Consider the following 15,492-nt stretch of genomic DNA (forward strand, 5'->3'; position numbering starts at 1 on the left):
CGACCTTCAGTTTTATTGTTCAAGAAAAGGAGGAGTCGGAGTCGAGGAATGTATACTTGACAAGATGTCCTTACGACTTCGTGAGTGGTCCTCGCATCCCATTCAAAACTAATTAAGAAACAGATGGTCATTCATTGGATTTAAGCTGACTTTCATATCCGAATTTGTGGTTTATAGCAAGTCAAAATAAATTCAGGCCAAACTTCAAGCCTGGTCAAAAGAAAGCTCCAATCATCAGACCTCCGCATAATAATCCGCCAACCTCAAGTCAAACGACCGTTGCTCCGTCAAAACAAGCTATCGCATCTCAAAATCTAATTTCAAAATCTCCTCAATCTACAGCTCCATCTGCATCCGTACCTCAACCTTCACCATCCCCCGGTGGTGCACCTGTACCATCCCAGACCTCACCTGCTCAATCAATCAAATCCACGCCGAATGTGATCTCGACACCTATTCCTTCATCGCAAATCAGAGCTATTCGAGCAGGCACGTCTAGTCACAATGATCCGGAAGCGTCGGGCCTGACAAATACGCCTACCGCGACTGCTTCTATCAATGAAGCTCCCGTGTCCAACCCTACAGCACCTGCTGTCTCTGCGTCCGCTCCTGCTCCTCCGACACCTCAGTCATCAATTGCAAAGTCAATTGTTAACGGCACAAATGGTCCTGCTTTGCTTGCTCCGCCAGCCCAACCCCCCAAACTGTCTCTTTTAGATGCGGCTCGAAACCACTCTTCCACAGCTCCTTCACCAGGTACAATCCGACGTCGTACTCCTTCCATATCATCTCGATCTATGCGAGCGCCATCTCTTACTCCTCAGCCTGGACGAGCCTCTTCTGTCACTCCTCAATATCAACGCGCACCCTCTGTGACGCCCCAAAGGGCACCATCGGTGACCCCTCAACCAAGGCGTGAACCATCTGTTACTCCTCAACCACCTCATTCATCTGGCGCCCCTCCATCTCTGGGTGTCACTGCTCCTTCTCGCTCCGTAACTCCAGCATTTCCCCCTTCTTTGGGTGCTACACTACCTTCCCTACGTGCAGAGCTTTCAGGTCTTCCCCCTTCACTCGGTAAATCGGCACCGTCACCTAGTCCAGCGAATTTGGGCTTTCCGCCTTCTCTCGGCACATCATCATCTTCACCTGCTCCTCGACCAATCCAATCAACGAGATCCGCAGACACTGCTGCTCTGGCTGCTGCTGCTGTGGAATCAATAATGCGGCCCAGAGCACCCAAGCAACCTGTTCGTAAAGGTAAAAGGCGAATTACCAAAGGTGCCGCTCCGCTTGCGAAATCCACTACACCGGATGGTGAAGAAAATTCAGCTTCTGGGCCTAAGAGACCAGCACGATTACCAGCGAAAAGATCTGTGGTTCGTGCGAATACGGAAGATCGAGTAACGAGTGAAGATGATGAAGAATCGGTCCTTTCAAATGAGTCGGGGTCTGGCGAAAAAAGGAAAAGTGCTACTCAAGATGGATCTAGGTCCAGGCCCTCCAAAAGACAGAAGAAAGATCGCATTCCTGGCGTTGCAACTGTCTCTTTACAAGAGTACCAAGCCGATGAGATAGTAGGTGAAGATGTTGATGAAGTGGTTGTCACCATGGCAGATCTTGCAACCACTCTTGCGGCTCAAGGGAAAGTGTCGCAAAGAGCGATCAGAATTGATGAGTTCAAGCGAACACAAGATCAAAAGAAACGCGAAGAGAATCGAATTAAATCAGAACAAACTTGGAAACGAAATCAAATCAAACGTAGAAAAGTTCGAGCTACCAAAAACCAAGATCGAGCGAAAAGAAGAGAAGAATTTGGCAAATTGGGCATGAACGAAGGAGATGTCAGTCCTGATGAAGAAGATTCAGAGGAAGAGTTTGATCATGAACCTGAAAGGTTAACACCTGAATCGACACCGGAGCCTGAACTAAGAAGGGAAAGCCAACTGCCTCCTGAAGTAGATGAGGATAATGAGTGGAACGAACAAGGAGAAGATGATGAATGGAACGATGTTGCTGCCAACGATAACGGAGATGGCGATGAACCGTTATTTGACGACGCAGCAAGTCAGATTGGACAAGTAGAAGGAGAACCATTATCCTTGGCAGATATTGCAGCTCAGGAAGAAGCAGAAGCTGATCGACAGGCATTGAGAGACTTGGGCATTCAGATCAGAGATGATGATCAAATAGCACAAGATGAAGGTGAAGACGAAGACGACGACGACGACGAAGAATTCGAGAGACGGATAAGGGAGAATCAAGACGATTACGTGATTGATTACAGGGTCATGCAAGAGAGAGATAGAAGAAGACTCGAAGAAGAAAGAGAAAGAGATCAAGGTGAAGTAATGGAAATCGATGATGAAACTAGATTTATCAACGCAAACAGTTATTCTAAATACACAAAACCTTTAAGATGGACTGTTCTGGAGACGGAATTGTTTTTCCAAGTAAGTAATCACTTCATGCTCGCAGCATCAATGAGCTCTGTGGGGTATCTCCTTTTTTGCTGACCGTTGGATATTACATCTCTAGGTACTCGAAGAAACGGGTGAAAACTATACTTTGATGAAAGCGTATTTCCCTGGAAGAACTATCAAACAACTTAAATTGAAAGGATTAAGAGAGAATAGAGCGAATCCAGAGAAAATGACGAGAGCTATTCTAGCCAGAAAACCTATGGGTGAGTAGTCACCAGTTGAGCACCGAGGTAGAAATCCCTTGAAAGCTTATTCTCCTTGCGTTGTACAGATAAAGCATACCTCAGTAAATCAGCTGGGTATGATCCTCTCAAACCATGGGATAAAGAGCAAGCTTTATTTGAAGAAGCTAAGAATGACGCTGATAAACTAAGAAGGATGGACAGTGAAAGACCAGAGGGATTGCAGGAAATCGAGGAAGGCAATGAAGAAGAGGGAGCTGAGCACGTGGATGAATCTGGGGTGTATGAGGACGAAGCGTACGAAGAAGGTGGAGACGATGAAGGAGGAGACGAAGAACTCAAGGAGGGTGATGAATGAAGAGAACGATCATGAGGGTTACAACGGAGATTGACCTGCTATTGACCCCGTGCTCGGATACTCGAAAGAAGAGGTCAAGTCAAGGTTCGATTATTGTTTACACATCACAAATATAATATAAACGTTGTATGCTTTCATAAACTCTCTTGTGATACGTAGTTGTACATACATACCTGCGTGTATGCCATCTGTCCCACCCTCAATGCATGTCATATGAACAGGCTCTGTCTACGCATATATAATGATAAGTGCAGTAGTAATAAAGTAGTAAAGTAGCAAAGTAGTGCGATGTGATATAACGCGATGGTAGGGAGACGCGCCTCCTTTTTTTTCGGGTGAATTTATATATATACCTATAAAAAGGGGGAAGAAGAGGGAAGAGAAGGGAAAAACATAAACATTACTTTTGGAGGTATCATCGTTCATGATTCTTATATCATTTCATCTTTCACCTTATAGGCTCAGACTCAAATCGCATTTTCTTCCTTTATCAGGAACTTGATAATTGACATTGAACATTGAACGAAGACGACTCGAAATTCAACTTGAAAAGAAAAGGACTTTGGAATACAAACACGAATTGAAGGAGATTGATATTCGATTAAATTGGAAGAAGGATACGAGGCATCAAGACCGAGGACGTAGAACGAAGGACGAGTCTGCCTTTCCTGTATCTTCCCTTCTGCTTCTAAGGTCAACTTCCTTCCTCCTTGGACCTCTCTGTCCTTGAGCGAACAATCTTGAACCCCCGTTGGAGAACATTTCCATTGGACATACTCTTGTAAGGCCGGTACATGCCAAATAACCAATTCCCAAAATGCCGATAACTCACCTACCACTCGATCATCTTTTATCTTCCACTTCACCGGAAGATTTTTCTTCCAGAAGACAGTTGTCGGATATAAGTACATGTATAGCAAAAGCTAAGAAAGTGGTGGTGGTTAGTGGAGCTGGAATAAGTTGTTCTAGTGGAATACCTGTGAGTGATTCTTTCGATCATTGAATGGGGATCCTATGGGAATGATTTTATCAATAACTATCCATCTATCTCTTCTCCACAAGACATCCGGTACAGCACACTAATTAACACCTCTTCACATCTTTGCAGGACTTTCGATCAGCAGATGGATTATACTCATTGGTGAAATCAAGATATCCTGACACGTTTTTCACTGGAAAAGATTTATTTTCATCTGGATTATTTTCCAATCCATCAACGACATCCATTTTTTATACATTCATAGCTGAATTAGCTATATCTTGTTCAAAAGCTGAACCTACGAAAACACATCATTTCATCAAAAAACTAGAACAGAAAGGAAAATTACTTCGTTCGTATACACAAAACGTCGATGGATTGGAAAGGAGATTAGGTTTAGAATCAGGTGGAAGAGGTAAAGGATTCAAAAAGAAGACTACTAGAAACGTTGAATTACATGGTGATTTGGGTAGAGTAAGATGTGTTTTATGTTTCAAAGATTTTCAAGTGGATATGGAGCACACAGAACTGTTTAGACAGGGTTTAGCTCCTGACTGTCCTGCATGTGAAGAACGGTGTGAGTCTCAATCCTTTCTTGATCAACTCGGGGTATCATGAGATGTATTCGTAGGAATGAGATTTCGAACTGAGATCAAATCCAAATTCAATAGGTCAATCACGTATATCTCGATCAGCACGAGCAACGCCGATAGGTACATTACGGCCTTCAATCGTATTGTATGATGAACCACATCCATTAGGAGATGATATAGGATCATTAACGACATATGACCTTTCACGTCAACCTGATTTACTGTTGATCATGGGAACATCACTAAAAGTACATGGATTGAAACGATTAGTCAAAGAATTCGCTAAATCAGTACATACCGGATCTAAGAAACGCGGTTTGGTGATCTTCGTCAACGCGACTCCACCTCCTGCGAAAGAATGGGAAGGTATAATCGATTTTCACATTCAAGGTGAAACTGATAAATGGGTAGAAAAAGTTGAAGATGAATGGAAGAAAATCAAACCTACAGATTGGCAAACTCAAACTAGATTGGACGATGATATGGTTATAGTAGCTAAAGATTATAGACCCAGAATCATCAAAGGCAAGGGTAAAGCGAAAGCTAAACGTGAGTCATGCTATTCCATTATACATGAATGAGTTGGGACGATGCTAATCTGAGTAATATCGAATAGCACTTACTAGTTCAGATAAGGTCAACCGATCACTTCCAGATCAAATGCCAGTACACCTACCGACACCAAGGACAACAGCATCGCCTCGTTCACCCGCAAAACATCATCAACATCAACAGCCTTCTTCGCCTGTAGCGAACGGTAAAACCTACACTACTTTCGATTCCGATTCTGAATTAAGTGATGCACCTCCAACGCCACCGACGCCTTTCTCACCTAGTAAAAGAAGATCAAACGCCTTTGATAGTCCAAGTAAGAAAACAAAATCTTTTGACAAAGAAATCCCTATAACTGGACTATCATCTACTCCAGGTAAAGGAAATCTGTTTTCTACGTCTACATCTGCATCAAAATCTGCACTTGTATCTACGGCTGTAGCTAAACTCAATGCTGCAAAGAAAGAAGATGTCGAAGGTGATTGGACGGATGAATGGGAAATATTTCATGAACCAAAATCAGGTTTGCACCTTGAATCACCGAACAAATACACTACTGCAAGTTATAAAGTATTAGAAGAACAAAAAGAGAACATCCCACATCCCATGAAGAAGGAGACCGCTACTCGAAGTAGGAAGATCAAAGCTGTTCCTGTAGGCAGTCCGAGGGTAAGAAGAACTAGAGTCAGAACGGTAAAGACGTAACTGAACCAGAAGGAGGAAACAAGGAAAGATCGTTGCGTCTTTGTATACCCAGGAACGATTGTTATGTCTTCATACCCCCTAGAACCCATCATTGTGTCTTATACCCTATCGAGAAGTAAAATTGAAGAAAAGAAAAGGACAGTTCCTTTGTAATTTTCCGTATCAGTGTATACATTCAATCTGATACAGTATAATCAGTTTCACATTTGACGAGTAGTACGAAGGAATATGTATAGCTAGTTATCTGTCATGCTTTGCTTCTCAGCTACCTTGTGATCGTACAGCTGTCCATGAGTGACAACAACGACAAGATGATGAGGATGATGATGATGATTAGGATGTGAAAAGTGCCACAGTGTCAGGGTGATGATCGCGTGTTCTAAAGAAAGTGAATACGAGTATCACGGTTAACTTGCTTCTATCCGCTGAGGTAAACTCAATCGCATTTCATACTTCATCATCATCATCATCATTCAGCTATCATACGTATCTACAATATCACACTCTGCCGACCACCAACGAACCTTAAAAGCAGAGGTGTTCGTAGTGAGACACAAGGCTCACATTCACGACGAAATCCAGCGGAAGGCGAAGATCCTTTGAACCTTCTTCTGCTTACTCCTGTAACTTCGAGTCATATTAACCAGCTCCTTCAAGTACCGGTTTTCATAAACCCCTTTTCATCACGCCTTATCGTGATATAACTTGAACTTTGTGAGAAGGTAAGAATAATTGGACAGAATATCCCAAGTAACGGACAATGTCCGTGATACAAAGTAGTGAGTTGAATACTTTATGAATTATCATCATTCGTCATCAGTCATTTCTGCACCAAATTCACTCCTTTATGCACCGTTCCATTCCCAATACTTCTTTCATTCTCTTCCCTTTCCTCTTCTCGCCAAACTCCCTCGTCGTTTCGCTCCGTATCCGCCCACTCTAATCTCCCTTTCCCTCCAACTTCGATCTGATCTTCTGAAATCAACTGATTGAGTGTGATGTTAAAACCATTAGTGATGCCTCCGAATATATCTTCACCTACTCTAGCTACCCCCCGACCTAGTTCCTTGAGCTTGAAAGCCCCCGCTGTTGATCAAATCCAACAAGACTCGAACTCGATGAAAATGGGATTAGAGAAATCCCAAGTAGAACAGCAACAGAGGGAGAACCAAGTCCGCCAGGATGAACAGGATGGCCTGATAAATGGGATTGATGGGTGAGTCTGTGTTCCGTGTTCTGGAAATGATGGATTTTCTCTCCATATCCTATCTTGTTTCTGTACTTCTATTCGTCGTCTTGCGTATAAATTCAATTCGACCTAACGAAAAGTTTTATAAACAGCCGTATCACACCTACAGCAGATAGTCATAGTAATCCAAGCTTAGCTTCTTCAACCAGTTCAAACTTACCTTCTCCGAATCCAACTACCATATCTTTACTTAGTCAAAGTACCAATCTGTCAAACTCAAATACGAATACGAGTTCAACGAATCCACCTACTTTCACAGCCAATATTTCTCATCCAGCTGAATTCGGTTTAGGTACATTACAAGTTGAAGATCAAATGAAATTGGCTTTACAATCAAAAGATAGAATATTCTTATTAGTTTTATCTAAGGAATTTGAATCTTTCATTAATAAGTTATCTTCTGGTCAAATCACCTCACAATCAGATATAAATATAAATACAAATGGAAATGGTGATTCCAATTCGACCAATCAAGTTCAAACGCCAACCACGTCAACTTCGATCATGGCTGCACTAGGTCCAAGTATATCAATAGGCGTTACACCTACAAGTAAATTTCAAAGAATGTTGGTATATAAAACTGCAGAATGGTATGGATTGAAAGCTGTTCCAGCTCAAGAAGGTGGAATGATCGTTGGTGTTCTTGGAACTCTCAACGAAAAGAGGTATGTTATTCGTTTCCTTCTTTCCACCTTCCCGCAGTCCTGGATCAGAGCTGACCAATGATATGACACCAGTACCCACTTGAAGTTATCCGAACTTGTTCCTGCTGCACCTTCTACAACGCAGAAATTCCGAATAATGCAGAGAGCACCGCCGAGTGATGCGTCAGGAAGCTCTTCTCCTTCTTCGACGGATCGTGCGCCTAAATGGAAGACTTTGGAAGAGAGAGAAGCTGCATATGCCGCTGCAAGAGAGAAGATCTATGGCAAGTCATTAGAAGCAGGTGAATCGATTAACGGAAACATTGACAACCCACCGAACCCTCCTTCAAATTTGGATGAAGAGGAAATAGATCCTGTACCAAGACAGTTGTACACCGGTGGTGGTACACAATTCGAGGTCGTGTATCCTTCTCTCTATCACCCACCAAAGCCTGAACCTCATGTTCCACCACCGAACCCAAATATAACTCCTAATCCTTCAATCCAGTACCAAAATCAATCGGTTAATGGTCACGGTTATCAGTCAACTTACGCTCAGTATCCACAACAAGTCGATATGAACGGTTATCCCATCATAACTTCACAAGCGTACGCATCACACCAGATGCCTCCTCCTCAACAACAACAACAGCAGCAACAATCATACGGAGTTATGGCACAAGGATATATGGACAATGGTAGTGGACAAGGGGTTTATACGATATCTCCTCAACAGAATGGATATGCTCCTTCAGTATGGCAACAGCCGCCTCAACAAAATGGTGGCTATATAGGACAGGTTTTACCACCTAATCAACAGCAATACACGATGATACCACCGCAGCAGAATGGGATGAACATACAACAAGGATGGCAATATCCTGCACAGATGATGAGTCAACAACAACAGCAACTCCAACTCCAACAACAGCATAGAATACAGCAACAACCAATGCCAATGATACCTCAAGGTATGCAGTACAATCCATCATACGGCTACCCTTCGCAGCCTCCTTCTCAACAAGCACAACCAGTACCTCCTTATCGGCAAGCAAGCTATCCTCCATTAGCTCAACCTACACCTATGAGACCAACTATGCAACCTCATAGCTCAGCGTCAAGTAGTATATCTTCTAGATCTTATCAAGATGGTTCCAGACCGCATTCGAGAGGTTCCACAACTAGTACAAGATCAGCAGCCAGTAGTGTGCGTCTAGGGGCGATGTATCCCGCTAGTCAAGGTCCGGGATATAGACAGAAAGCTATGAAAGGCCAGGGAATGAATGGATTGACAAGTCTAGGCTTAGGTACGGAGAATAGTGCTAAAAGAAATACAAGAGGTCAGAGTCCTGTAAGTTTCCGTCAATCCCTATACTGATATAACAGTTTGCTGATGTTGATGTCGAAAATGGTTGATACAGTCATCAACAACAACAACATCATCAAGGTCGTCAAGAAGAACAAGTTCCATCCAGCTTGCCCCACCTTCATCAAATCAACACCAACTACCACAAAGACCAGATTGGGCAGCAAACAACGTACCGTATCATCCCTCACCTTTACCTATACCAGGATTGAACGGTAATTCCAATGCAAATGCACCAAGCGCAGTTGAATTTCCACCTTTACTAAGGCAAGGTCAAGGAACCAATGCTGAACCAATGCAAGTCGAAAGGGTCAAGATGAAACCATCAGTTTGGAATGGAACGGGCGTAAGGACAATACAACACAATACTTCCTCTTCGATATCATCATCATCAAATGGTCATGTAAATGGTGGCGAGACTAAGGATATCACTATCTTACCTTCGAGAACACGTACACCCGGCTCAGCCTCGGGATCGGGATCAGGGCATAATCCTGTAAATCAGATACAGTCACAGTCACAGTCACAATCACAAGATACAATAGATCCTGATTTCCCAAGAAGGGTACCAACGAAATCACAACCTACACTCTTCGATCCTTCAACCTCTACATCACGACAACCTCTATCAAACTCAAGACCTTCTTCAGTCAATACCAATAAATCCAGTCGACCACAATCCGCATTGACAAGCACGAATACAACATTATCACCAGAAGAGATCATCGAAGCCAAATTGGCTCAAGTCAGCATAAATAATGGTGTACCTATAGGCGCACCTGCTTCGTCATCCATTTCTTCTGGTGGTAGAGGAGGAAACGTAGAGAAAAGTTATGCTAAAGTGGTAAGAAGAATTTGATGACATTAGAAGAGCGATGACGAAGGGCAAATGATCTGGGTAAGAGTTGAGACAATAAGTTAGGAATAATGGATGGATCTTGAATGAAATGGGAGCCTTTGGTTTTGGTTTCTGATTTGACATGTTGTATTGATAATCTGATCACACTTGGCGGAACGACGGGGAGCTCTCATACTACGTAGGTTATGAAGAAGAAGAAGTTCCAACCATGCATTAATTTCGGTCATACAATGAAGTCGTCGGACGTCGACTCCCTCTGTGTACCTTACCCATAGGTATCCAAGGGACAAACTGCAGAAGGAAAAAAACTACAGCACTTGGGATTCCCATCTGGTCCCCCACGATGGTACTAACCAAGCGATATCCAGCTTAGCTGCCTAGATCTGACGGGATAGGGCGTTTTCGAGATTCTATGACCGTAGATGAGAGATTTCGGCGTGACGCTACAACTATATAGTCACTGATCGACGGGAGTGATGTGGGGAATGAAGTAGTTGTGAGAAGATGGACGGATATTGGTGAAGGGATTGGATGGTATTTAGCGGTTTCTGCCTAATGAGATCAAACTTGTCGAGAGTTTGACGGAATCTGAGAGCAGTATCATCAGTCGTGTCTACAAATGTATAGTATTCCTATGCATCCGATGCTGGTATATGATGAAGAACAATCTTCATTTTAGGGATGTAGTAGAGGGTAAAAATAATTCATGAGGATATCCTGGAAATGCCACATTCTTACCACGTGTTTTGACGCGAACGACATGAAATACAACAACAATATTGACGAACACCTAGGCTTATTACTTGGGATTTCCATTTGCGCATTTGGGATTCATACGATACTTGTATATACATACACAGTAAGCGATTGATAAGTGTAGCACCGATAGTCGTGCTTCGATCTCACTTCAGAATATGCCAAGAAGACGGGTACTTTCTTCAAGAGCTAAAGGAGGTAGATCAACTAATAATTCGACTCCTGCAATCTCAAGTAGAGCGACCTCAAGAGAAGAGTCAAGTTCACTGTCTCCAGTCAAATCTCCCAAACCTGTTGACGAAAATCCAGTAGTCGATGAGGAAGAAGAAGATGATGACGATGATGCAGAAATTGAAGAAGAAGCTGAGGAACAAGAAGATGGTGGTGAGGTAGAGCAAGAAGAAGAAGACGAGGACGACGACGACGACGATGACGAAGAAGAACAGGTAGCAGGTGATGGAGAAGAGGTAGTGGATGAGGATGAAGATGGAGACGAAGACGAAGAAGATCAACAGGACGAGGATGACGACGACGAGGATGAAGATGAAGACGAGGATGAGGAGGAGGAGGAGGATGAAGAAGAGAACGATGAAGAAGAACAGGATGACGAAGAGCAGGAGGAAGAAGATGATGAAATAAAAGGAGTCGAAATTGCAGACGTCAACAATCTTGATCAAATTCAAGATCAAATTCGTGAACCTGATTTATCGTGTCCACCTAACTTGAAATTCAAGTATCCATCATCAGTACCAGATTTTACCAAATTGAGTGATCGCGAAAAATCATTCAAAATAGCTAGATTTATACGTTGTCAAGAACCAGATTGTACATGTGAAGGATTAGAACCACCTTTAAATCATTCTATCAAGATTGTGGGGCACGATCAGGATCACGAAGATGACGAAGAGGATGAGAATGACGACGATGAAGAAGATGCTGATGGCGATGCTGAAGCAGATGGAGATGGGGATATCAGTATGTCGGAAGAATTGTTAGAACGGAAGAAACTATGGAGAAATGGTAATGGTTGGTGGAAATTGTGCGGACATTGTTCTCATGGATGGGAAGGAAAAGGTCATGTATTTCCCAAGGAAGTTGATTCGAAAGAAAGAAATAGAAGAGGTAAAGTGGTTGGACGAATTGAAGAATTACTTCATGTAAGTACTTTTGTGGTCCACCTCGTCGAGGCGTTTTTGGTCGCATCAATCTACTTGAAGGGAGAAGCGAAATCCATGTTAAACATACAGTGGGGAAGAAGCTGATTTATTCAATACGGTTGATTTAGCAGAACGGCCATCTCCTTGACTTTCCAATACCCCAGAATGACGATATCAAATCCCTTCTCAAACAGTTACATCATTTCGTGCGGCCAGCAGGTAAAAGTACAGTACCATCATTACCTCAACCACTTGACCTGACATCTCCGCGAGGATCTGGTTCCGGCAAGACACCTCGGGAAAGAGAAGGAAGTGAAAATGATATTGACATTGATGGTGAACCTCCTCGGAAAAGACGTAGAAGTGGTTCATTATCTGGATCTCGATCGATACATACAGATGAAGATGTTGAAGTTGACAATATTGATGAATTGGCTAAACCACATAAACACGGTAAGAAGAAACCTGGCAAAGCACCTTCAAAGGGAAGAGAACCACGCACAGTCGTCAGAGGTGCTCATGGAATAGTATCAATGGAAACTGATGCAGATGGGAATCAACATGTTGCTGGAAAACCTGATGTCTCCAAATCCAATGAAGAACAAGAGAATGATGAAGAAGATGAAGAGGATGTACCACTAGCTAAAAGACCTGAATTGGACGAATCAGAGAGAAAAAGAAGAACGGAAATCAAGGAAAAGGAAAAAGAAAAAGAAGAAGAATTGATGAGAAGATTAACCAAAGGAGCCAATGTCGATGATGATGCTGAGCATTTGGGAGCACGTTCGGAAGGCATTGATGTGGAGATTTGGGAAGGAGTAGAACTGGTATGTTGTCGACTCGGCGATATGATGTGTCAGACTGCTAATGACGAGGTTCTATTAGCCAAAATTGCCTTTACGTCCAGCGGCTGTAGAGCAATTTAACAAAGAGATTATCTTACCTGTAGTTTCATCGAGAGAACCGACACAGGTAGCTACTATCTTATTGATAGGTTTGAAAAACCTTTTCCAACGTCAATTGCCTAAAATGCCTAGGGAATATATCACAAGATTGGTTTTGGATAAAAACCATATCAGTTTAGCTATTGTGAAAAAAGGTTGGAAAGTTGTCGGTGGGATATGTTATAGACCTTTTGAAAGCAGAGGGTTTGCGGAGATTGTTTTTTGTGCTGTGGATAGTTCTGAACAAATCAAAGTGAGTAAACCCCTAGATTTCCCCCCGGTGACGTTATTGATGGCCACCTAGCTATGGGCAGAAGATGTTACTGATAGCGACTTTTGCAATCACACAGGGATATGGTTCTCATCTGATGAACTCATTGAAAGATCATGTTCGCGCGGCCCATCCAACGATAAATCATTTTTTGACTTATGCCGATAATTACGCCGTTGGATATTTCAAGAAACAAGGATTCAAAAAGGAGATCTCATATCCCAGAGAGAGATGGGTTGGATATATCAAAGATTATGAAGGAGGTACAATCATGCAATGTACCATGTTACCAAAAGTCAAATACATGGAAGTGCATCAAATGTTGGCAGATCAAAAAGCCGTAAGTGCATTTCGCTCCTCTCGATATTTTCAGCCTTAAGAGGGTTTTTGGCGAGTCGCTGATCGGGTATTCTCACAACATAGGCAATCTTGGCTAAGATCAGAACTATATCGAAATCACACATTATTCACTCAGGTTTACAGATATTCAAAGATAGAAAACCTGGTCAAGAGGTAAAGTTGAGTAAAGAGCAAGTACCTGGATTAGGTGAGTTGTTACAATGCCGTGATCCAGCTATCATAATACAGCTGACAGTATCGGATTCTCAGCTGAGAGCGGTTGGAATCCTGACCTCGACGAAATGTAAGTAGATATCTTTCATTGGATATCCATACACCACTTGTTTACCCCATTGTGTTCATATAGCATTCGACAACCTAAACGAAATCCGCATCATGTTCTGCTACAACTTGTTCTCAACGATTTACAGAATGAGCCTTCCGCTTGGCCATTTACGAAACCAGTTGATGGGAATGTCGTTGTTGATTATTATGAAGTAATCAAAGATCCTATGGGTACGTACACTAGCCTGTATGGAAACTTTATCGTTGAAGTGTAAACGGTCAGCTGACATCAGCGAATTTATCCGCATTTAGATTTGTCGACAATGGAATATAAATTGGAGAACAATCACTATGAATCAGTTGAAGATTTCGTTTCGGATGCCAGATTGATATTCGAGAATTGTAGACAATATAATGGTGAAAAATCAACATACACAAAACAAGCTAACTTGTTAGAAAAAGCATTAGATAAGATATTGAAGAAAAGACAATCAGTGTTGTAATATCACAAAAAATAAAGTGAATACTCCATGATTAAGCATATATTGTACTATGTAACATGTATGTCATAGACCTTGGCATCGGTTTTTCCTGCAGTCATCTTGATCGATTGTGAAATGACAGAATGACTACATAACAGTATTCTCGTTTGTTCATCCTGCACTAGATTTCATAATGAAAGTCGCTCGTTGCGCTTGGTATACTGTACATACTGTATGAGATACCTGATTATCATCAAAAGCTCTGAAAGTTTCGATGAGTCATTCGTGCGGGAATGTATACCGAAAAGACGGTGATACAGCGTTTACATCATCAGAATGTAAACAGTCCAATGTACGCTCAATGAAGGAATCGTGATTCTCATCAAGTGATAGAGACGGTGCTCTGAAGTCTTTGGTGTTGGGTGTGAGACGACATGCATATTGTCATGACCATAGAACGTTTATTTTATTCAAAACTCGACGTCCTTTGCAATGTCACAACTTACGATAGATCACCAATAAATTTATGATTGTTTATGATGGTGCATCTAGTAGTAGAACACAAGTTTAAGCCCGGCTTGTGCGCACGTTCATCAGTATCAAACTTGGCTTTGTCAACGGCATGGATAGAACCATGAAGTCGGTGCATGATGTATCGTGTGTAACGAGTGCCGGCGTCTTGTCTCTTCAACGACACAATCAAAGGGGAAAGTCTTGAAGCGACCCATGATCTCATCTACTCTAACTCAACAGTGACACGAGGCAGAGTGGGGGAGTGGGGAAGATATTTCCTTACCTTCATAAACCCACACAACCCATCATTGTAAGCTTCTTTTGGTCGTCATACACTGAATAGATTCAGTCCATCAGTATATCGTGTTAAGCCTGATCGGTTTTGTCGCCGATCCACCGATCCCAATTGCGCCATTCTCAGGATCATATGGGATGTTTATTCGACCAGCGGATCTCCTTCCCCATCCCCGAAGCAAAAAGCAGTCCACACGATCAAATGAGGATACGTGCTCGTAACACCAAAAGGTGGTGTGGCAAACAAGATGATGTTCTCCCCAAAGATTGTTTTTAGGTGAAGTGTACGAGGACGAGCGAGGACGGACTTCGCCTTCTTTGTGTACGAGTGGAAGCATAGCATCCTTCCTCTCAAACCTCCTGCCTATTTCCTTCCTTGGATTATACCGGTCAGCCGATAGAGTTTCTATGTATGAAAGGGCTGTGTGCTGTGTTTGATTTTGACGAGGTGAGTTACCTTCCGAACTTTCTGTATTCTTCT

General features: G+C 42.5%; 4 protein-coding genes and 1 non-coding gene across 5 annotated transcripts; 4 read left to right on the forward strand and 1 right to left on the reverse strand.

Annotated features, from left to right (window-relative positions):
- Positions 1 to 64: 64 nt before the first annotated feature.
- On the forward strand, positions 65 to 3,023 carry IL334_003392 (uncharacterized protein; the record flags this gene model as incomplete). The annotated part of the gene is made up of 4 exons (XM_062935125.1): positions 65 to 80; positions 178 to 2,453; positions 2,539 to 2,686; positions 2,755 to 3,023. 4 exons carry the CDS (start codon positions 65 to 67, stop codon positions 3,021 to 3,023), a joined length of 2,709 nt encoding a protein of 902 aa, XP_062791176.1.
- Positions 3,024 to 3,840: 817 nt separating this feature from the next.
- IL334_003393 (uncharacterized protein) lies at positions 3,841 to 5,852 on the forward strand (the record flags this gene model as incomplete). Its single annotated transcript, XM_062935126.1, has 4 exons — positions 3,841 to 4,002; positions 4,132 to 4,579; positions 4,674 to 5,144; positions 5,212 to 5,852. The coding sequence occupies 4 exons, from the start codon at positions 3,841 to 3,843 to the stop codon at positions 5,850 to 5,852; spliced, it is 1,722 nt and encodes a 573-aa protein (XP_062791177.1).
- Positions 5,853 to 6,868: 1,016 nt separating this feature from the next.
- IL334_003394 (uncharacterized protein) lies at positions 6,869 to 9,970 on the forward strand (the record flags this gene model as incomplete). Its single annotated transcript, XM_062935127.1, has 4 exons — positions 6,869 to 7,068; positions 7,194 to 7,766; positions 7,839 to 9,096; positions 9,167 to 9,970. The coding sequence occupies 4 exons, from the start codon at positions 6,869 to 6,871 to the stop codon at positions 9,968 to 9,970; spliced, it is 2,835 nt and encodes a 944-aa protein (XP_062791178.1).
- A 306-nt stretch (positions 9,971 to 10,276) lies between these two features.
- Positions 10,277 to 10,391, reverse strand: IL334_003395. The gene has a single exon (XR_009999589.1). It is a non-coding gene; the product is annotated as a 5S ribosomal RNA (ribosomal RNA).
- Positions 10,392 to 10,884: 493 nt separating this feature from the next.
- IL334_003396 (uncharacterized protein) lies at positions 10,885 to 14,225 on the forward strand (the record flags this gene model as incomplete). Its single annotated transcript, XM_062935128.1, has 8 exons — positions 10,885 to 11,883; positions 12,012 to 12,710; positions 12,769 to 13,080; positions 13,178 to 13,438; positions 13,522 to 13,645; positions 13,708 to 13,741; positions 13,805 to 13,953; positions 14,035 to 14,225. The coding sequence occupies 8 exons, from the start codon at positions 10,885 to 10,887 to the stop codon at positions 14,223 to 14,225; spliced, it is 2,769 nt and encodes a 922-aa protein (XP_062791179.1).
- Between the last annotated feature and the right edge of the window lie 1,267 nt (positions 14,226 to 15,492).

This window comes from Kwoniella shivajii, chromosome 4 (assembly GCF_035658355.1).
Source record: "Kwoniella shivajii chromosome 4, complete sequence".
NCBI classification, from domain to species: domain Eukaryota; kingdom Fungi; phylum Basidiomycota; class Tremellomycetes; order Tremellales; family Cryptococcaceae; genus Kwoniella; species Kwoniella shivajii.